The sequence below is a fragment of the Carassius gibelio genome, chromosome B17 (genome assembly GCF_023724105.1).
Source record: "Carassius gibelio isolate Cgi1373 ecotype wild population from Czech Republic chromosome B17, carGib1.2-hapl.c, whole genome shotgun sequence".
NCBI classification, from domain to species: domain Eukaryota; kingdom Metazoa; phylum Chordata; class Actinopteri; order Cypriniformes; family Cyprinidae; genus Carassius; species Carassius gibelio.
In genome coordinates, this window is record NC_068412.1 from 24,655,631 (window position 1) to 24,679,229 (window position 23,599).

The 23,599-nt window shown below is 38.2% G+C and overlaps 1 protein-coding gene across 9 annotated transcripts; it reads right to left on the reverse strand.

Annotated features, from left to right (window-relative positions):
• Window positions 1-115: 115 nt before the first annotated feature.
• mgaa (MAX dimerization protein MGA a) lies at window positions 116-23,039 on the reverse strand. 9 transcript variants are annotated; one of them, XM_052580056.1, is made up of 26 exons: window positions 22,873-22,992; window positions 22,630-22,775; window positions 16,470-17,609; window positions 14,151-15,978; window positions 11,919-11,991; window positions 11,709-11,819; window positions 11,494-11,613; window positions 11,301-11,393; window positions 10,555-11,186; window positions 10,148-10,442; window positions 9,761-9,951; window positions 9,451-9,555; window positions 9,330-9,366; window positions 8,767-9,188; window positions 8,401-8,650; window positions 7,916-8,224; window positions 6,118-6,420; window positions 5,044-5,783; window positions 4,770-4,933; window positions 4,551-4,596; window positions 4,312-4,431; window positions 4,107-4,218; window positions 3,423-3,959; window positions 3,204-3,326; window positions 2,987-3,109; window positions 116-2,395 (listed from the first exon to the last, which is right to left on the reverse strand). In XM_052580056.1, the coding sequence occupies exons 3-26, from the start codon at window positions 17,555-17,557 to the stop codon at window positions 1,527-1,529; spliced, it is 8,691 nt and encodes a 2,896-aa protein (XP_052436016.1). In that variant the 5' UTR covers window positions 17,558-17,609; window positions 22,630-22,775; window positions 22,873-22,992; the 3' UTR covers window positions 116-1,526. The 9 variants fall into 9 exon arrangements, with proteins under 9 accessions (XP_052436016.1, XP_052436013.1, XP_052436015.1 ...); XM_052580053.1 differs by having other exon boundaries at window positions 14,151-15,981; XM_052580055.1 differs by lacking the exon at window positions 22,630-22,775 and having other exon boundaries at window positions 22,873-23,039.
• Window positions 23,040-23,599: the final 560 nt, after the last annotated feature.

A 23,599-nucleotide genomic window follows, 5' to 3' on the forward strand; every position in this document is an offset into this window, starting at 1 on the left:
AAGCCATGGTATAAAGAATGAAAAGATGAAAAGAACACCTTTTTAATCTTGCTTTTTTAAATCAACCAGAATGCCCCAAATCATGAATGTTAATGTACATTTTAAAAACATTGAATTTTCATAGACTTGTGTACATTTTTATTGACTCAAAAAGACATATTCCTCTCTTTTACAAAGAAGGTGAGAGAGCACTGATTTATAGCATATAAAAAAATAAGTATTTGGAGTTTGCAGACTAACAAAAAAGGAATAAATTTTACATATTTACAATATATAAGAAAGGTTACATCAGCCAATATACAGACTTTCAACAAGCTAACATATTTAGAAAATAAACCAGTGTAGCATTAAATATATACAAGAACATAAGCAGTGTGACTGCATCTAGTTTTATGTAGCTTTTAACGTTTCTATGTAGTTTGTGTGCACGTTTTATCTAAAGCAAAACAATTGCATAGCGATTACTAAATTTTAAGCTCAAACTAACAAATCTCTAGTTAACTGCCTTTCTTGATGTGTGACAATCATGTTACAACACTAAAATGCTTCAGACATTTTAATTTATGTTGCTATTGAGGTGGGGGATATAAAATAGGTTTTCACAACTAAAAGGCTCAAATGCAATAAACGGACTGCACTCAAACTTTACTTATTACTTTGCAAAACAAACAAAAAGACAAAAATAATTAAAACTGCAGTACTAATACATCAGAATTAACCTCAGAAGTGAACACACTGTCATTCTTTATTCCTAAGCTCCTAATGCTATTGTTATAGGTTTACTATTCCCTAAGACGACAAACCTAAGTACCAATATCCATACAGAAGCACCTTTTGAAAGTCACTCAACGCAAGATATTAAGTTTTGTGTAGATAAGCTCGCTTTTCTGTAACAAGAACACAGGCTGTCTGTACTGAATTTAACATCCATTATTGCCTTGACATGCATTGATGTAATGGGCTTTGATTATATTTAATCAAACAAGTTTCAGCTAGATGCAAAGACAATGACATTTGCCTGATCTCATTAGCAGATAAACTCAAGGGTGAAGTGGCCTTACTGTTAAAAGTCACTGGGCAAATTTATTTATTCCTTAAAAGGTCGCCTGGAAAACTGCCCTAATGATCCCACAAAATCCCCATCGCAACCAATTATGATCAGCTTCACCTTCACCGTGTCAAGGGAGAAACAATCCTATGTTTAACAATCAAGTAAATGTTTTATTTTTTAACTCCAATGGGAAAGAAAAACACGCTCAAATATGGAGGTTAGATTAAACCGCTTCTTTTCACAAACTCTTGCCATTGCTAGCAAAACCAGTCCTTTCATGTCTAGTAGTTTGAGTGTTAAAAAAAAGTTATTGAAACAAACCATCTTTGGATTTACCAGAGGCACAATAGGTGGTGCCCATGGCAGCAGGACTTATACAGCAAAAAACAATAAATACATTTTTAAAAAATCCTATTCTGTTACATAAACACATTAAATGTGATCAGCAGCTATACCGGATTCATAGACCGGTTGATCACATTTGTGGTCTATGAACATTTTCCTCATGTGAGTTGGGTTTGAAAACTGGGGAGCCGGTCACCTTATTCACAACAGCATCTTGTGCCTTTAACCCAAGAGGAACCAGTTTAGGCATTGGCCGCCATGCTACACTGGTTCCTTCATTGTCTGACTGACCTGATGCAGCTTCACATGCAGCTTTCATGTGCAACAGAGGTGGTGGAGTCAGGGCATCACCTTTATCGCTGCACACTGGGGCCTGTGGACTTTGAACATTTGTTGATGGTGCAACCCCAGATTCAGATGAAACCGAAGGTGAATCTGATCCAAAAATGACTTTAACCAAGTCATCCACTTTGGGTGGGATATCAATTTCATCTTTAGAGTCTGGAGACATTAGATCTTCATCCAAAGTTAGAAACAAGGGACTGAGAGCACGATCATCATCCCGTTCTAGATCTGCCTGTTTGTCCGAACACGTCTGTACTCCGTCTGGCACAATAATTCTTTGATCTTCATCTTCGTTACTCAGCTGCTGGCTAAGGAGAACAAGTTCGTCTAACAAAGACAGAAGATTTTCATCCTCATGATCATTGCTGTCATCTGGATATTTCTTGTCATTTCCATCCTGGTTGGATGAAGTAACATATCCACTGTTCTCATCTCCTCCAACAGGCTGTTTGGGGACATCCTTGGATTGAGTCTCATCCACAACCGCCCTTTCCTCTAAATCTGTAATTTTAACATCTGAGGGGTACTGCTGATTTTCCACAGGTGCAGGGACAGATGTTGGCTCTTCCACAACTTTCTGTGGTATTACCAGATTCTCCGCCGGAGGAATCAGTGAGATAACATTGGTGATATTTGGAATGTTGGCGGTATCCACTGAAAATAAGGCATTGTAAAATAAAATATTTTTTACTCTTACAAATTCCACTGAAGTATGGAAGCCCATTTCCACCACTGAATTAAAAAAAATAGTTAATTGCGAAGTTTTTCCTCAGAATTCTGAGCAAGTCAGAATAGCGAGATATAAATAGCAATTTTGAGTTCTAAAGTCAGAATTGTGTTATAAACTTGCAATTTCAAGTTACAAAGTCATTAGCTAGTTTATATCTTACAATTCTGACTTTTCTCAGAACTGAGATATAAACTCACAAATACTAATCAAATTCAGATGGGAAAAAGACCAATTCTGACTTTATAACTCACAATTACGCTATAGTAAGAATTTCGAGATATAACCTCGCAATTCTGACTTGATTTCTCAGAATTGCAGGTTTATATCACACAATTCTAACTTTTAAAGTCTCACTTGCAAGTTTACATCATGCATCTGAGAGAAAGAAAAGTCAGAATTGTGAGATAAAAGTGTCATAATTATCTTTTTATTCATTGGCAGAAACAGACTTGTAGTCAACTTATTAAAAATAATGTGATTCAATAAATCTGACTATATGAGCCAAGGAAACTTACCTTGTGTGTTAATGTTAACAGGACTGTTTGCAATTTTGATCATCTGAGGATGAAATAATGGAAGGGGATTTTCCACTCCAACCGGGTGAGATACTGCAGGAACTATGGACACAGATGCTACACCTAGTTAAAAAAAAAAGACCAATGTTTGTTATTAATATTGCTTACTTTATACATAACATTTCAAAAAGCATATTTGCCCTATTCAGAAACACACCTGGTGTGGATGATTGCGGTGTCCCTACGGAGGTGATGCCAATCGTTTTAAGTGGGTTTATGGTTATGATTTGATTGTACGGAACCATGGTATGCATCAGAGGGAATACTTGAGGTATACACACTAAGGACATAAAAAAAAAGTGTGAACATCCAAAAACCAGTTCCAACAAAGTGAGGTCAACATGGCACAGTATGTATGTGTTCTTCCCTGACTAACCATTTGTTAAAAGAGGCTCTTCGACTGGAGATTCTTGTATCACCTGGGATGAAGCACGGGAGAGAATGTTTGGCCGCGTTCTCTCACGTGGTATTGAGGAATGTTTTAAAGGACTTGGGACAGAGACAGGCTTCTTTTGTGGACTGGCATTAAAAGAAGGCTGAGAAGGTTTAGATGTGCTAACTTTCTCTTTATCCTGAGTTTTAAGAGTGATTTGGCTGCTATCGAGGTTTGCAGATGGGGCTGTTGGTGCAGGTTTTGAAGCACTCTCAGTCTTTTCCAGGCTTTTTTGTTTTTTAATACTCAAGTCCATCGGTTTGGAGGGAGAATAGGTGGGTTTGGGAACATCTTTCAGTTTGTTCTGGTATGCTAAACCTTTCTGTTTACTTCCAAGATCAGCTAGTTTACGTTTTGCTTTAGGTTTGGGCCTTGCCTCATTCAGCTGAGAATTCTCTTTTGCTTTAGACTGGGTTTCCAGGGCTTTTTGTTTAGCAATAATTTCATTAAGCTTCTGGCTGATGGACTCCGTACTCTTGTCTGTGGACAAAAACAGATATGATATTTGTTATCAAAACACAGATGTTCAAGCAGTCGCATTATATCTTATAATAAAAATATTTATATTACAAATATGATGTTGCTGATCTGTTATAAATGATTCCACATTCTGAACGACTGCCTTACCACACAACAGTGAAAGTGTCTGTAGGTAACGCTCTCTCTTAATTTGCAGTCTCTGTTTTTTTTTCATTAAGCGGTCATCCTGCTTAACCAGGGACTCAATCTCGTTTTGAGCCTTCAAAGTAAAAAAAAAAAAAAGATTTAAAAAAAGAGATAAATATTTTCAATGCGCTTATAAGCATGAAATTAAACAAAACCAACAACAAACCATTGTAAGGATTCTCATTTTTGAGGTTTCAAAATCTTTGGACGACTTTCCGAGTGTTGCCTGAAGTTTAAGAAAGCACTCTTTAAGTGTGCGGCGCCTTATTCTCTCTTGCCTCACTCTCTGCACAAAGAGGTTTTATAATACAATGCATTAAATATATTATATTACAAAACACAGAGAAAGAGTTTGATCAGTCATTTGAAAAAATGTATGTGTGAAAATGAGAGGATAAAACTTACCCTGACCTTCAGCTCCAAACTTTCATTATGAATTTGCCTCCGTTTACTGCAAAACGTTTACAAATAACAGTAATTGGATCATTTTCATAAACAAAGCATCTATTCAGATTCAGATGTGTTTATAGTGTAGACGTGGATCGGGTCAAATCATAAAATAAAACCTCAAAATAATGCAAACCACACTTCTACTTAATGGGTTGTTAATCAGGTGTGTATTACCTTAGATGTTTATTCGGCCTCAATGCAGATGCCCGAAATTTGGTAATACAGTTTTCCTCAGCAGGCTCTTCAATGGTCTCAATATCAACCACCACCTCTGCAAAATCTTTCATCTCAGAGCCCAAACCATCTGTATCCAACCTCCTCTCCACTTGATCAGAACCCTTGATAACAGGAGAAATAGAACTAGTCTGAACAGACAATATAACGGTTTGTTGATATACATACAATTATTCTGAATAGGTGAAAAGAGTCAAAATTACAATGCTCTTACACTCAAACTGTATGTATCTTCTTGGTCATCATCCTCATCACTATACAGGTCAGAATCATCAGTTAATTCGGTTACGTCTGAATTAATCTCTTCCTCATCTGAAACTGGAGCCATGTCAAAATCTTTTTCTGTCACTATGGGATTAACTTTGTTACCATTTTCAGCAACACTCGAACCACCTCCGGAAAACTGGCTGGGTTTCGGATTGGAGGCACTAGAAGATGTAAGCTTGGATATATTTTCTGCTAATCGTTCAGAATTGTCACATCGATTTTCTTCAGATTGTTTACGGACATGACCAACTGCCTCCTCAGTTGAAACTGAGCTAACAGAAATACCGGTCTCAGACTTAGTAGAGTCTTGGCTGTATAGCGTTGAACTTCCATGCTTAAGCAATGTAAAGCCACTCTTAGGGAGGACAGGGGAGGACGTTGGAGCGATACTTTGAGTGTTTTGAACAGGATGTGGTGGGAGAATTCTTAATGTACAAGTGCCAGACTGTCCCAGAAAACCTGGAACAACTTTAAGGGTAGAAGGAACGCTGCTCAATGAGATTGCCTTGGATGAAGTGAGTGTGACTGGCTTGGTGCTCATAGATGAAGATGTGGAGACTGGTACAGTGACAGCAGGCTTTCTCTGTGTTTGTGGTATTGGGCTTAAAGACTTGACTACTGTGGTACTGCCACCCTGAGGCTTTTTTGGACTGATTGCAGTAGGTGCGGGCAAACGCAAAATGGTGGCTAAAGGAAAAAAAAAAAACAGAATTAATAATTTCTTTTGGGGAAAAGCACACATTTGTTTTGCTATTTCTCCAAAAAAAAGTTTATGAACTTAGATCATGCAGAGCAAAAATGACCACATGAATTTTGATATTAAACATTTTGTCAGCAAAACACTAACAAATTAAACCACTAAAAGTGAATTTAAATGCTATTCTAAAACACTTTTAGTTTACATGTTTAACAAAATCGATAAAATGTTCTCATAACCTGTTTTTAACTTTTCTAAATGTAAAAACATTTATATTGACGGGTTTTTTTTTCCAATTAATATGGTATTAAAGAAACCACTTACGTTGGCCTTGAGTAAGAAGGTTGGGTTTGATGGCTTTGATTTGACTTAAAGGCACCAACTGCAAGAGCTGGCCATTAGGATTACGGTACAATGTCTTGCCATCAGCAGTCTTCACCACCTGAAGCAGCACCTTTTGGCTTTGGGTCTGTGTGGGCCGAGTCTGTGTAGCAGGCTTTGTAAAACTTGGACAACTACTGGTGAGGCCTGAACTACGGGCCATAACTTTGATATAAACTGTCTTTTTTCCAGTAGTCGTTGATCCAGGTGAAGAGACCGTGGTTGTCGGAGTTAGACCAGACCCACCTGAAAATAGGGTAAAAATGTATTATGGCAACTTAAATGTTGGACTTGGGTTGGTGAAATTATTCAAGTACACTGTCAAGCATATAAAGTCAGTAAGCCCAAAGAACCAAACTAGGCCATAATCAAAATGAATGATGATGGTGACATGTTCAAAATAGCAAATCTACTAACATAATATGAAAAGTATTAGAAACATTCGCACTGGCCACTGTATACTCATGAGTAGCTGGCACAATGTCACTATGAATTCACAATCAAGTCAAATAATGCTCCCCTCAGCTGAATTACAAATGGTCTATGAAACTTATATGACCACAAACTGCCAGGTAATTGTAAATGTGTGACTAGTTGCTTTGCTTTAAACAAGTTAATCAGGCATGATTACACCATATATTTCACAATGCTGAATGAAAAAAAGAAAAAATTATTCACATTTCCTTTTACTACTGTAATCATGGGGTCACAAATTTTTACTTCTGTCTGCCCAAGGGAAAGATCTAACATTAAGATACAACGTGTCATGTCAAAATCAAAGTTTTGCATCAATAGAACAAGCTACAGCCCTGCATGGTCCTCAGATTTAGGCCCTAGCCCAGGCAATGTCTGACAGATGATCAGAATTACTGGCCTGAGCCCATCTTTTTTTGACCCTTCTCCCAAAACAGCTTATACTACTGTTTCAGTTATTAAAATAGTTACATTTATATGTAATAGCAAAGTGATTATTTTTCGTTTCGGGTTTAAGTTAATTTTTTGTATATATATATATATATATACATATATATATATATATTTTTTTTTTAAGTAACGACCAGTCAGCCAGAGACCCTGAACCTACTGTATGTTTGATCAATTAAGCCTTCTCATATCATCATGTCCTGCCTAAAATAAAATCTATAGACATAAAACAGTTCAAGCTTATAACAATGTTTAAACCTAGATAAATGTGCGCTATATCCAATAGTTTGTGTGGAGATGCTTTGCAGGAAATGGAGCATTGCACACTATTGTGTGCATTTGAACGCAGAACTGTTCAGCTGCGCCGATGGCACATACCATACATGCTGCTGCTCTCATGTTATTTCTACCAGCGCTGCAATTTTTTTCATCAATAATTGATGGATGTCTAAAATACAAAAATAAGGAGAAGCCTGAAAAGAGGCCCAAGGCCCAAGCCCACGTCTAAACTATGATGTGAAAATTGGCCCGAAAGCCCAGTTGGGGCCTGTTGGGCACAGGCTGAAATGCAGGGCTCTAAAGCAAGCACATGGAAGATTTAAATTTACAATAGCAGTCACAAATGAGGATAAAGGCAACCATGGGAGGGGTACACAAAACATAGGAAGATGATCCAGCATCATATACTGAAGCTGCAGCAAGCTCTAAATCACAAGCACGGACCCAAATGAAGGACAAGTATGTTAAATTCTCCCAAGGTTTTTGTTGAAGGTGGAAGCACAGACACACAATGGCAAACCAAGAAAGCCAGGCTTACCCAGAGGGAGGCTGGGTGATTTAGTGAGTATGGTGATGGCTGGGGCTTGTACTTTTGATACAGTAGGAAAACTGGCACTACCTGTGGATTCTGAGGGCTTAGACACCTGTGTAACCAAGCCTGCTTTAACAGGAGAAAGAGCCACACCAGGAGCCCCAGCCTCTTCGCCAATCATCAACATGGAAGAGGGGATGACAACTTTTGGAACAGAAGACTGTAACTGTGAGGTGCTAGTGTTGGTCAGATTTTGAGAGTTGATGTGGTTGACCACAAACTGGGTGAAGACCTTTCCCACTGGGGGCTTGGTCACTGTGCGAAAAACAAATTAAGGAGCAGGTTAAATCTGCTATTCACATGCAGTAAAGCTGCATAAATGTAACCGTGTTACGCACTGCTCAATAATATACTGGATGTCCAATATTTTGCTCAATAACCTTGAGAGCAAAATGTCTAGAGGTAAAACTGTGAACCTTTCCTTGACTTACCTACAGACTTGATGAGCGATCTGGCTGTAGAACCAGACGTGCTTGTAACTGTGGTTGCTGTGGACACAGTTGAGACTGGAAAGGATGTGATAGAGGCCTTTGTAACAGTTGATGTTGTTACAAGGTTTGGTCCAGACTGACTGACTGGACATATTCTCCCTGTAATATAAGCTGCCAGTCTGTTGGCAGGGTGCAAAGCTCCCATCTTCCCCAGCTCTAATTTGGCTTGCGGGTATGACTTTCCATTAACCTGCAAGAACAATTGATCAATTGATTTCAAAGGTCAAGTTATAGTCCATTTGAAAATAACCACAACTCAAAGTTAAATGCATCTAAATGGTTTTATATTTATAACTGCATGCATACCATTATGCATCCTGGAGAATCAGGTGCTTTTTTCTCAGCCTTGAGCAAGCCTGCAGGGCAACACCTGGAGAGGAAGGGCAGACCTTTCACCTCACTCTTTTCTACATCATTTTTCAGCTCAGCTTTGTTTTGAGTAACCTTCTCATCTTCTGTCTTCTTCTCCGCAGGTTGAGAGATGATGACTTTGTATGTATCGACAGAACCATCCTCCTTCTCTTGTAGAGTCTTGGAGACTGGCTGAATAAAGTACTTGCCAATCCAGAAAGGATGCTTCAAACGATCCTGAGCCATGTGCTCACATACTATCTGCATAATGTAATTTCTTGTGTCCGTACTAGCCCAACTGCATTCAGATATGATCTCAAGCCGCTTGGCAGGGCCAGACAAATTAAGAGGTACAAGTTCACCCTCTTCAATATCTGCTAGCAGAAGGAAAATAAGGTTTTCAATTAAAGGACCAGCTTTGTAAGGCATTTTAAAGTCCTTGAACTTGACAATATGTTGTTTGCATAAACCATGGTTACAACAGCTATTAACTAATTATCAGTTAGGGTAAAACTGACCTTGCGTAGAGACCTGTGAGATGTGGTGTTGGTCAACCTGCAAAAATTACAAAAGGTTTAGTTAAGTTTATTTTTCACATGGTATACCAAAAATGTGCCATCCATCATGTAGGAATCTCACCACTTTTTGTTTATCACGGCACATAGAGGAAAACGGTCGCGAACGAGCACATGTAAGCTTGTTCTCCATATTGTCCTCAGTCATACTCAAATTTCTCTCATCCACCTGCATACAGTATGGAAATATTGAGAATATGAAAGTGTACACATAATGAACTTGTGAAACTAAGCTAAGATGAAAAATCTGAAATACAAGGAAACAATTGCGGAAAGAATAATCGCACCTGAAATAGTAACGTTTAAATGAACAGTGATTGATACGGATGTTATGGCTGCAATGTCTTTTAAAAATGTATGTCTGAGAGTCTCACCCTTTTTTGTTTTGAAGGACTAAAAAAGATTTCCAGGTCATGCTGAAGCTCATGAGGCAAAAGTGCTGGAGAGGGAGCTCTTAGAAGAGGAGGACAGAAAAGAGCTTCTGAATCTGAACCATCACTTTTTCGATCCCATAATGTACTAACACGCTTAGCCGGTTCAGGAGCGGTTACGGGATTTGTCAGAACTGCGGGAGAAGGGCAACATAACTCAGTTAATTTAATTTGTATAGCTTTTTTCTTGATACAAATAATTTCAAAGCAGATTTTAAACAATACAAGCATATTGGGAAGATACAAAAATATTATGTTAAAATAATAGACAAAGGGGTCAAATGTTTGTAATGATAATAGTACAGCTATTGCAATAAATTATAGACTGACCATAAGTCTTTCTCTTTTTGTTTTTCTTTTTCCATTTAGCCTTGTTCTCCTGTGACATTACATGAGGTTCAGACTCATCTGTTGTACTTTGTTCCTGTTTGGGGGTCTTAAGTGCAACGACTTTGCGTCTCAGACAGCTACAGCCCAACATGCACTGTGGTTTTCCACAGTGATGATGTCGCCTCAAGTGAACCAGACTGGCACACACACAGCCAAGCCTACAAAATACATTGAGGCAGGGTGGTGCACGTCGTCTTATAATTCTCATGGCTTCAGGGTTTCCTTTTGATACTCCCTTAAAACAGAAAGAAAAATAGATCAGGAAGAATGTAAGGTGTCTGAAAGAACATTTTGTTATTATTGATAGTCAAACTACACACTAAGACGAGCTCCACTTTGACTAGTACCTCAGCGGTGACAAGAGTGGCTAGTGCGATGGCTGCCCTTTCTTCGGTGATAAAGGTACGATGTTTGCCTTCCCACACTGCTCCATCTTCCACATCCATCAGCTTCACCAAAGTCTTAGGCAAACCTGTAGTACGTCCAGCTGCACAACTTGATGGTATAGAGCCATCCATGGAAGTCTTATTAGAAGCTACCTCTGCAGCAGTTTCAAGAGCAGGTTTTGCAGGACTGAAACTCTTGGATTCCTTCTTATTTTTGGATTTCTTGTTTTGCTGTTGCTTTTTCAAGCCCAAAGCAGGTTTGTTTACACTAAAGACTGGTTCTGTTTGCTTTGTTGAACCTGACTTCAAGGGCTTTTTTGATTTATTTTCCTCTTTGGTCTTACATTTTGGCTTGACCTTGCTGGAAGTTGTGGATAAGGTAGCTGGTACTTGTTTCTTAAGTACACTATCCAGGGTAAGAACGTAACTAGTGCTCTTAATGGGTAGCTGGTATGCTACAGGTGTAACATCAGCCTGGGATAAGGTTGCAGCTCGTTCATCTATCAGTTTGCCCTCACTGGCTAGGTACTCATCCAGCATGTCACTACAAAATGCAGAGAGGTTCTTCTGTCCTGCATCTGTGCTTGACATGCCTGTAAATAAAATGCAATATTCTTTTAGCAGCATTATCATTAACATTTTAAGTTACAGTTAAAATCATACTAAAGATATGTTCTTTTTAATGAATAACTGATGAAATTGCATACCTTCAGTAGGGTTTCCTGAGCCAGAAAACTTGTCTCTCCATCCTTTAATTTTGGTGAAGTCAGAGGTTTTTCCTGTCCTTGAAACAAACTGGACTACAGAGGGAAGAAATGACTCATTACAATGGAAAACAAAATCATTGTTCATGCATGACTTATTTGCTTACTGATTGTTAATATTAATAAAATGTGTTACTTTGAGATGATGCTGAACTTCTTTCAGGTGAGAGTACAGTTGGTGGTATGGGTAATTGCACACCCAGATATTGCAGGTCAATTTCCAGGGTGGGATCAAGTAGATTCAACTTCAATCCAACTATGATGAGAGAAAATTTAAATTAAACTTTTACTGAACTGTTGTATATTGTACTGTTATACAATTGTGATATTTATAAAGTTCAAATCAGAAACCTTCTTGTAGCACCGGATGAATGACCTGTCTGTGCCTCATGACTTTCAGATCATTTAAAAGGATTTTCTCTAGCTCCCCAATCTTATCTTCTGCATTATCATAACTGGCCCCTGTTTAAAAACAAAATAAATAAATACATATCCTTATCACTTTAAGTCATTTCAAAGTGGTTTCTTCATATGAACCACAATAGCATATTTAATTCTTACCATCAGGATTCTCTGTGGTTTTTTGTGCAGCCTCAGATTTGTCATCATCTCCAAGGTGAATCTCAAGAGCTTTCTATTTCAAAATGAAGGTATATAAACCACACAGAATGTCACAAGGATGTACTGATAGAAAGTGCGCTATATACTAGGTTAAATATAAAAAAAACTATTGTTTAAAACTTTAAAGTAGCAAAACAAATAAGAGTTGTCCATCAATTTAAATTCTGCCAAGTAAAAAAATTATTTGTATAAAGAACAGGCCAAATTCCAAATTCCTTGTCCTCCACATCATATTTGAATGCATTCAGTTATGAGGGGTTCAAGCACGCTGTGATATTATTATTCCACTTTAAAACTGATTGTGCAGACCAAACCTTAAGGCCTAGAGAGCTGAAATTTCAGATTTTGGTATTCTGGTCATCTTCTCAGACTGCCCAATCAGCCTATGGGGGGGGGGGGGGGGGGTGCGCTACAGCAATCGAAAACGCAAAACTGCTCATAACTCCTTGACCGTTTGTCGTAGATACAAAAACCTTGCATATTTGGAACCCTTGGGTCAAAACATTAAAAAAAAAACTGCCCCTTAGGGATTTTTTCTATGAGGTGCAAAATTATGTTATGTCCAAAACCTACTTTTGCAAGCTAGTCCTAGGTTTTTCGCCAAATCAGAACCAAACCACTGCAGAAATATACTTTGTGAATATAAATGTCAAAAATAATAAATAATTTTCAACTCACCTTCACATAAGCATGTCAAAACATTCAAAGTAGGTGGGGCCAATTTTACTAATGTGTCTATAACTTTTGAACCAAACCCGATAAGTGTATGAGCTCAATCTTTGGTCAAATAAAAAAAATATTGTTCAGCTCTATCACTTGGAGGCACTATAAGATGAAAAAAAAACTTTTAAACTGCTATAACTATGCAACCAATGGTCCAATTAAAGCTTGTCCATAGTGGCACAAGTGTCTATGAGGACATTTTCATATCTAAAAAAATATGGCGTTTAAAAAGAAGTTAAAGCAACTATTAGACCAGGTTAACAGGGGTCAATTGCAATTTATCTCAATCTCGATCAAACCACTGCAGTAATATTTTCTGTACTCTCTAGATATAGTATATCAAAAAATTCTCATTTGGTTAGCTATAATGATGTCATTTAACAAAGGGGGCATGGCCAAATACACCCAAAACCTATATATATGGCCCTATTATTGTTTAAAAAAAGGACCCTATACAAAAAATATATAATTCTGGGGTTGTTGTTTTTTTAAATACAGGCCTGTGGCTATTAATTTCTTTTTATAAATTCACCATTTGTAAACTGATGTTTACTGTTAGCACTTGTATAAAAACAAATATATCCACTGAATGTAAAAAAAAATTGAGATCAGGCCACAGGTGGTGCTATATCAGTACGAGTTTTTAAAATGACATTTCAAATCAAAATTACCTTAAATTGCAGAACATGTTCAAACTTTCACACATACACTTGTTCTTCGTATCATATAACAGATATCTTCATTCTGAACAACTTTGCTTCTTGGACCACTAGTGTCATTTAAATATTTCACTAAATATTACAGATTATTTAAAAAAAAAAAAAAAAAAAAAAAAAAGAATACTTTTGTGAACTAGTCCTAGGATTTTCACTCAATCTCAACAAAACCACTTCAATACAATTCTCTGGACATCCATAATTATCAATAATATATTGAAATTTACTCTTTGGTTAACTACAGCAGGTTCATTTCTAAAGGGGCATTGCCAATTATACCCAAAAGCCTAAAGATCCTAAATGAAAACTTCATGAGACTAGGTGAGCATATGTATCAGTTGATTCTAAATAAGCATGCAACATCTTATGGAAATTCAACCATGGGTGGCACTATAACATTCATAAATGTTAATAATCATCATCATATTGCTATGCTAATTACCTGGATTTGCCAAAAACAACTTAAATCATTGATGTAGGTAGATACAGGCTTGCTTAATAATGTAATCTTTTTTCATATTTGCTTAAATGCTTTAAGTGCATGAACCCCAGTAATCGCTGCTTGCAGCTATATTTAGATTTGTATTTTCAAATATGGCATATACTTAAACGTTGACCCCGTTTTGGTGTCAATAACGACCATATGGACTTGTTGGAATAAGTGTGAGTTTTCATTGGTTGCTTTTGTTTCCTTTAAACATTCTAAAGTTAATAAACATGTTATTTATGTTACCTTTGACATAAAGCTGACAAACAATTGGCCTTCAACGTCCTCCAGGCTGGGCTGCATTGGAACAGGTATGGGTCCTTCGAACACCTCATTATCTTCACTGAACTTCAAATTTCCATTTTTTTTCTGTTTTGCCTTAGATTTCTTGAAAGTGATTCCATGAGAAGATTGTTTGGATTGTTCTGGAATGATGTGATCAGAAACAATTGTCTCACAACTAACAGCAGACTGCACATCATTAAGAGGACCTGTTCTATCGGAGCTCTGACTTTGAAAAAACAAGGCAATTGTTTCCCTGGGATGTTCTGGCCCACTGGGGACACTTGGTGACAATGATTCTTTTGATGTTAGAGTTCCATCCAGAGTTATATCTGTAACAAAATCAAGAATCTTTCTGGGAGGCACAGGCCTGTCATTGAATAGACCTAGTGGGAAAAGGTCAGGAGAGGAAGAAGCTGTGCAATCCAAAAGTCTTTCTGGAAATGAATCAAGGGTCTTTCTAGGAGGTACTGGTCTTTCACAGAATAGACTTGGTGGAAATGGGTCAGGAGAAGAAGGAGTTGGGCTGGGTAAGGAGAAGGCTGGGGATGAGTTGTCATCTAACGACAAGGAAAGAGATTCTTTATGTGTGAATAGAGTGTTCTGAGGGACTCCTTCAGAAAAAAGCTCAGTACAAGAGCCCTTGGAACTGTCTAACGGGCAATCAGACATGGAATCACTCTCAGCAACATCAGTAATTGAGGTAAGTTGCTGGAAAGGAATTATGCTATTGTCTGTACTAGATGGAACATCTAAAACAGATGTAGTTACAGAAGGGACAATTGTTGTGTCAGCAGAATCAGTGTTAACTTCAGGTGTAGTTTGTGAACAGGTGTCATTCACAGTGTCACATGTAGGGAGAGATGAAATGTATGACTGAGACCTGAGTGTGTTGACAAGATCTGGCATAGAAACAGCATCATCATTATGAAACACACTAGAGATAGTGTCAGGTGTTGGGTCAAAATCTGGTTTGGAGGAATAAGTAGTGTTTGGAACATTTGATGGATCACTGCAAATAAGGGAAGGTGAATGTCTAACAGATAATTGCATTTCTACTGGTACGAGAGATGCAGTTGCTGATGGAGATGATAACACAGTGGACTCAGATGTTATGTTGCTTGCATCTGTTGTTGATAATAATGTAACTTTTTCAGATAATGAGGTAAGTACTGGTTGTGAATCTGGGTTACTGGTAACAAAAGGGATGGAAGACAACAAGGCAGATGAGTTTTCAGGGGTTAGAACAGGTTCACAGGACTTTTCAGAGTCTAAGCATGAGCTGGGAACATTAGGTTTTGGTGTAGTAGGTCTTGTCTTAGACTTTCTCTGTTTAAGAAACTGAGCAAGGAGTGGTAGGGGTACACGTTCTGGCCGCTTGTGTGGTAAAGCTTTCTTTGTATTTCCTTCAGACTTAGCTACAGTGTCCAGAGAAGAAATGGTCTCCATCCCCTTTTCATTATTTTGGTCACTGGATAGCAATGTAATCTTGCCACCTTTGTGTTCATCCATTTCAGATTTATTCTGATCTATTTCCAACTCCGTTTTTGAGAAGGTTTCTAGGTTTTTAGATCTGTGAATGTCACCCGCCATGGTTTCATCTTTAAGAACTTGTAGTATATTTTCTGTTTTGGATGATATGTCAATCACCTCCATTTGTTCACTTGTGCAAGTTGTGGATGCTTGCAAGGCCACACCATTTTTTTTAATATTCTCGAGTGACAACCTTTTAACTTTCACATGAGCACCTTTTATGAAGTCTGAGAATGCCAATGACGATGGGCGCTTCTTGCTGCTGTCAGAGAACGGGAGAGAAAACAAGACAAAAATGTTACATGTGTCAAAATTGGCCAAAATGTACCATATCTGAAATTATGTTTATTTACAGGCTACACCCTAAAAACACAATACACAAATAGGGGAATTCAAGCAATCTAAGTTAAAGCTACATCTTTCTGTTTCTGGTCAACTAAGGTCATAGTGGACCAACCGCTTGAAGAGAATCTCATTGAGAACGTTAGATAAATCTGATAACATGTTTATGGCTAGCTACTTAAATAAAAATACAGCCAACTTAACAGCACAGAAATCTGAAAGTAACTATATACAGTATTGAGGTCCATTGCTGTAATGCAAGAATGCATGTCACGAACATACAACAGGACAACACATTGGTCAAGCATTCAAACATTTGCATAGAGTATGTTTCTTGTGTAAACTTGATTCACAGTAAAGCAACATCTTACTTCTATTTGACAAATTTATTATTAAAACTCGACTTACCACAAACTTTGAACATTTGTATTTACAACGGGAGCATCGCCATTAATAGCCTTCCCTTCGCCATTTGTAGGGCTGGGAACATTCTGATCCTTATTGACCTTTACAGCAGCATTTCTCTTCATGAACAGAGTTTTTAAATTATTCAAGGTTGTCATCTCCTTGCTTAGCTTGAGCTCACTTTCTGCTTCCTCAGTGGATATTCCATTCCTGGCCTTAGATGATCGAGCATTGACTGCATCATCCCGGAAACCTTTGGCAAAGGGGTTGTAGTCAATTTTGAGTTGGGTGATGCGAAGGTTTTGATAGGCTGTGACCGCAAAGAACTCTGTCTGAGAAAAACATAGAGTTATGACATTCGGTCTGTCAACTTGAATGTTTTCTGAGTCTTTGTCTGCAGGTATGATATGAAGTCGAGGAAGGTATCGTTGCATTGAGTGCAAAATAATATGGTCCTCCTGGTCCAGGTTGTTGCAAAGTTTCAGTCTGTAAAATGAAACGGGGTATTGCATCCAGTGTAGGCCAGTTGCAGGAGATTCTGGGTGTACAAACAAATGTGAAACATGAGGCTCAGCCTTCCCATTGGTTTCCCATCCTTTTCCACTCCATTTGTATCTATAGTTATCGACCGGAACAATATCCATTGCCAACAAGTAACTCTGGAAAGGTTCCATTCCAGAGAGACGAAAGCGGCAGTAAGGGAACATTCTACGACCTTGTTTGGTCAGAATCATCTCTGTCTGACATTTATAGAACTCATTCCACATACTGTTGTTGTCCAGTGTAGCAGTAATGCCCTTACATCTAGCATCTGCTGGCATGTTCTCAGACTGGATGAGGTTGTTGGTGTCCGCTAAAGTGGATGATGTTGCATGGATGCCTGTTGGAACAGAGCCAGCTGTGGATTTCACCATTTCATTTGCTTCACTAATTGCCATCAGGCTGCCTTTGTCTTTCCCACTTTCACCAGACTGCAACTGTTTAAGGACGACAAAGATGGACTGTGAAGATGTAGTGGGAAGTGCACGTGTTGGGGCAATCACACCCTCTTCATGAACCACCATTGCACCCTGCTTCTCTGTATCGGCCATCTGAGTTACAAAGTCATCTGGAAACCTTCTGACCCTTCCACAGTTCTACATCCTTAAAAAAACAAGACATACATGACATGGCATGGTCAACACATTTTTAAAAGCTAGCAACTGGAAAGTTTAACAAGTATATTACAAAAAGTTTTTGTGCGTTACTCATTAGATTACTCCACTACTAGTTAGATGCAGTCCTGCTTGGCCTCTCAGCATAAATATGTAAGAGGACAACAATTCCATTCCAGAAATTCATTACTGTGTCTGTTGTCAAACTGTTTACACCCTGCTTGAAAAATGTTGGAATCACAATGGTGTGTAGTGCATAGAGCTTTGTGGACTACATACATGACAAGAGGTTGTCCATCATAGACTTCTAAGTAGGGCCTATTACATTAGCCTCTAGGTAATGCTTCTGAGGGCACCCAAGTAAGTCCTTGACAAAGTATATATAGGACATGGTAGTCAAGAATATTCAACCCTGCTCCTGGAAGGGTTCCACCTTACAACAGAGTTTTGTACACACTTGAATCAGACAATCTTCAACCTGGTCGTGCAGATTTGATCACTGCTACAATGACCTGGTCCTGCAGATTTGCCTTATACAACATTATGAAGATTAGACCCTTCCTGTCAGAGCAAGCCACCCAACTTCTTGTCCAAGCTCTTGTTATCTCCATCCTGGACAATTGTAATTCTCTCCTGGCGGGCCATCCTGCATGTACTGTCAAGCCTCTGCAATTGATCCAGAATGCAGCAGCGAGGTTTGTCTTCAATGAGCCTAAAAAGCTCGTTACTCCTCTCCTCATCGGGTTACACTTGGCTACCAGTAGCTGCTCGCATCAAATTCAAGGTACTGATGCTTGCATACAAGACGACCACTGGCACGGCACCAACATACCTAAACTCACTGGTTAAATATTATGTGCCCTCCAGAAGTTTGCGCTCTGCAAGTGAACGACGCCTTGTGGTGCCATCTCAAAGAAGTTCAAAATCACTCTCACAGTCCTTTTCCTGGACTGCGCCCAGCTGGTGGAATGACCTCCCAATCTCAATTCGTACAATTGAGTCTTTACTCATTTTCAAGAAACATCTAAAGACTCATCTTTTTCGCCAGCACTTAACCAACTACTACTAGCACTTTTCCTTCTTGTCTTTTCAACAACCACAAAAAAAACCTGGCTATGCATTCTGTACTAGATTAACTGAGACTTGTCATGGCACTTGTATACTGTTGTTCTCTTGTTGACCTGAATGCTTCTATTGTGTCTCATTTGTAAGTCGCTTTGGATAAAAGCGTCTGCTAAATGATTAAATGTAAATGTGCAATCAAAGGCTTCAGGTACACTTGAAAATTACAGGCAGTTGAAGGGTTGGAATTAATCTTTGCATGAGGGGTACTACCTTGTACCTGAACGGTCTACCGCTGGCTCTGGCTAATACAGTAAATGAAAAGTCTTGGTGTTTGGTCACATTCAAGTCAAGAGTAACTGTTAACATTGAAAGGAACTGGTACCAAGAATACGTTTAGCACTTTAATGAGGATATGCTGCCTTAAGAAGGGGAATTGATAAAAGATACTGCCACGGTACCTTGAACAGTCCATGGCAACCAATGACCATTTTTTCCACGTTATTGATTTGATTTCTATGATCTGATAAGAAGGGGTTTACTTTAAAGCTACCCTCCTAATCTTCATTTGGCTGCTTTCCCTTTCACTCGTAAGCAGTGGAACATTGCTTTGTTCATTCAACAGTAGTATTCACATGCCACACTTGGAGCTCCAGAGACACAGTTCAAATGCTATGAGGATTGTCTTGACAAAACCTGAACACAAGTATTTACAGGAGTATAACCAGCTTAAAACAGTGATGTCTTTTGAATCACTTGAGATTGGTTTAATGAAAATGCATCTTTACACCAGCTGGAAACAGGGTCTTTGAGTCGCAGTCATCTACAATCTTTATTGACTGCCACTAGTCTGGCTCAACCACTTGGTCAGTATACTTTGTTTTTTATACAGCACCGCATATAAACCTCTGACTCATCCAATGTATCGATGACAATCCACACCCAAACAGACTAGCTAACAAAAACACTTCTCTATCATCAACTAATATGGCGCTTCTTCATTCACTATCATCAAATAGTGGTGCTAAAACCAAAGGTGAAAAGGGGGAAGACATGAATAGATACACAGGCACAAATGGAGGTATGCACAAAAGCAAGGAAACCTCTGTGGAAACTATAATTATTATTCTTGCACCTCCTTTTGGTGCCACTAGTTGCATCGTCCTAAAAACTAAACTAAAAAAAGTGATAGTATTTTTAGTTTGGGTGCTTAACATTCAGCTGTAATAACATGTGCCCGGGAAGCAGTTCGGTGCCATTGCTCAAGGGCACCTAAGTTGTGTTATTGCCGGCCCGAGACTCGACCCACAACCCTAGGGTTAGGAGTCAAACTCTCTAACCACTAGGCCATGACTTCCCTGAACCTTTATTAAAGTTAAAAATCAACCACACCCACCTGAAACGGTTCATTCTAACATGCCTGACATGTTGATGTCACGATTTAGAAAATTTGCATAACATCACCCAAATGTTCACACAAAGGCGTAACTTTTATTCTCGCTGTGGTTGCCACCGCCATGTTGTGGAGACCCGGTGTTTCATTGTGAAAGTGAAACTTTGTTTGGTCTTCTTAAAGAGGACACAACTAGAAATCAGAGGTTAGGTTGTATTTACAACACTGTTCCAGAACAGTTCAACCCAAATATTCAGATGTGTACTGCGCATTTTACAAGGGACGAGGACGGTTTCCTGAACCAGTAGCCTACAATGCTTCTGTGCATAAAGGCTGTTTCTATAAAGTGGGGCAATTCCAACCTTTCAGGGACAGTCTGGCGCTTCTGACTCACAGTCTGTAAGTATGTTTACATATTTAAAGAATTTGCCACTGATGATTCAAACGCGAGTTTTGAGCAGTGTGGAGTAGTGCTTTTTTTGTAATTTCTCAGATCACAAATGCAGACATGGTTTTGGATACACAAAGCATCACGTAAAAAGACAGAATAAGTCTTTATAATCATTAACTATGTCCCCAACAGATGCAACAAATGCCTCATTTGTAATTGGTTTTATTGGTTAGGTCCTGTCGTGCTGGGAGACGACATCACAGTATGGTAAAAGGCGTAACATTTCCGTCACACGCTTGAGGAATTTCGGCCAATAACAATGCACTGGATAGCTGGCCAATCAGCTTACACCTTCGTTTTCAGAAAGATGATCTTTTTTAAAAAATATGCGTTTCAGAGAGGCGTGCATATAGGAGCAAAAATAATGTACATTATGTGGAAAATAATGTGTTTTTGAACCTTAAACCTCATGAACACATTGCATTACATCAAATACACAAAATAATGTTTGTTTTAGTAATAAATAGTCATGACATGATATTAGCTACCAAAGTAGCTGAAAAGCTGTTTTACAGTTGACTTTGCATGGAGACAATATGCACATATTTTGCAATAATTTTGTAGCCAAGCAAAACCTAGAACTGTAAATAAGACATTATTTACATGCAGCTTTATGTTAAATAAAGTGTAGGATACATACAGAGAAACTGCATAATAAACATAATTCTTTCTGCAAACTCATAGATGTTAATTTGTTCATTCTTGAAGTGCAAAAACCTTTTAATTTAACTTTTGTCTGTATGGTGATTACACTGACTGTTGTTGATCGCCATCTTGACTGAGATTTCTATCTGTGAAAACTGCTTTTTCCTACCTGTGACATGACTCGGCCTGGCTTTTCTCATCCAGAACATTTTATTAAAAACTTAAAAGTAATAAAACATTACACCCTAAATGACAATTAATTACCTACCTAAAAAATTTACATATAGTTATCAACAGAATTGTTTTAAAGTAAAATCATAGAAAGCTTGTGTGAAAACTACTATATGGCTCTTTAAATTGTTTTTCACTTTAATAATAAAAACAAATACCCAGCAAATATAAACTATGCAAGCAAATGAATATAATGCACTCAATTAACTATCGGGCCTGTAATAAATACACTCTTATTCTGATTGATTAGAACTACTGTATTGCAATGTCTTATGTCAAGTGCAAGCATGTTGTGTTAATTTGCTTAAAAATGTTACAACAAATATTACTAGGTAATTAATAATGAAAACAACTACTAGCTTAGTAACTGTTTTCTAAAACCAATAAGGCATTCTGACCATGCTGCATTGCGAATACAGTCACTCTACTGCATGACTATATTCACAATATGGCACCTTATTTTTAAAATATGAGCAGGCAACAACCAACTATTTTACACTAAGTGCGGTGTAATCATGCTTGCTACTCTTCTAGAATGGGGGAATGCACCAATTTGTGGTCAATGCTACACTTTACCTTTTAATAAGAATAAAGGGCCACTCACATCCTGTACTGCCAAATGGTAAGCGTAAATGGTTATGTGACCCCAACATGTCAGGCCCCATGATAAATATATCAAAATATTAACATTTATTTACATATGATTTTCTACTTCCTTATATAAATACTTAATAATATATAAAAAATATTATTTATTACAAGAAGCGTTAAAATTAGATCGCTTGTATGCAATAATTAGCACAAATGCTGCATAGGATTCAATGATATATTATAATAAATCATAAACAAATAGTCTGCTATGAGGGTAAAGATGTAAGACGCTCAGTTTATTTATAATTTAGTCCAGTATAACGCCAAGTAATGTTTATGTATTAAAGGAAAATACAGAAAATAAATCTGTTCATTGGCAATGGCATGAAATGACCCTAGCCCCATGCTTTTCCAAATGTAAACAAGTCTACTTTTTAACAGACATCTACGATAACAAAACGCATTTGTAAAGCAACGTGCGCATGAATACCGAGAAGGCTCACGAACTAGTCGTTAACCATAACAACATGACTAGAGTACCTGTTTTACCTAATTCTCAGGTGCGCAACGTATCAGCCACCGGCGTGCATAAATGTTATATGTCCATTTAAAGTCAAGAAATTGAGTTTCAGTCACCTTTTGTGTAACGCGCGTCGAGTTATATTCGTCGATGGCGCGTGTCTCTAATAGGCCAGAGAACTAAAAGTTGGCGCGGACGGCGCGTGCACGTCGAAACCTCTCGAATGGCGGGCGAATCTGATGCTAGCACGCTGAGAGATGATCTGCTCTGGTCACGAAGTAACAACGAAAAAGACCCTTGTTCAGCCAAGTTTTTCGATTTGTTTAACAGATACAGCTTTATCCGGATTAGACTGTTACCTTTTGTCAATATGAAATGCATATTGTGCATACTCTCTCTCCTGTCTTCGTTAATGCTGTTTTGCTCTCTCTCTTTCTCCCTCCTTTCTCACATTATTACACCGTGCGTCTCACCCTCCGAGAATTGCGTGCGTGCGGTGACGTCAGGACGTCGTGGCTCAAAACATTGCACGCTCGTCCGCGTGGGACTACCATGCGCATGCGCTGCCTCTGACTAAAGAAGCTTGTTGGTTGTACTGCGCATGCGTTTACTTAACGCCTTTGTATACGTCATAATGGCTGCCTCGACTCGCACAGCATCGGGTTTTATTCGAATAACGATTATCGCAGAGAAAAAAAGGTCGTCACATAAAACGCTTTTCTTTTAAATCAAATATAAAGATTTGTCATCCTAGATTCATTTGGGGATCATAAACGTGGATTTCGAGACAAAGGGGTTTTGTTTGTTATTCCTTACAGTTCTTCATTAATGCTCCACATTCGTTTGTTTAGCTTTAGTTGTTGTCATTGTCGAAGGACAGGCAGTTGTATAAAGGTCGAAGGGGTTTAACATGTAAAGACCAATAAAACTAGTCAAGTTAATTGTCTTGACTGAGATAAACTATTAATGTACAGTAAGTTTTGGGATTTTGCTTACCTGAGAATGCAGTAGCCTATTTGGTAGACCACCTCAGTGAAGAAGAAGAAAAAAATACTTCATTGTTTCTGGAATTCCAGTTTGAAAGTA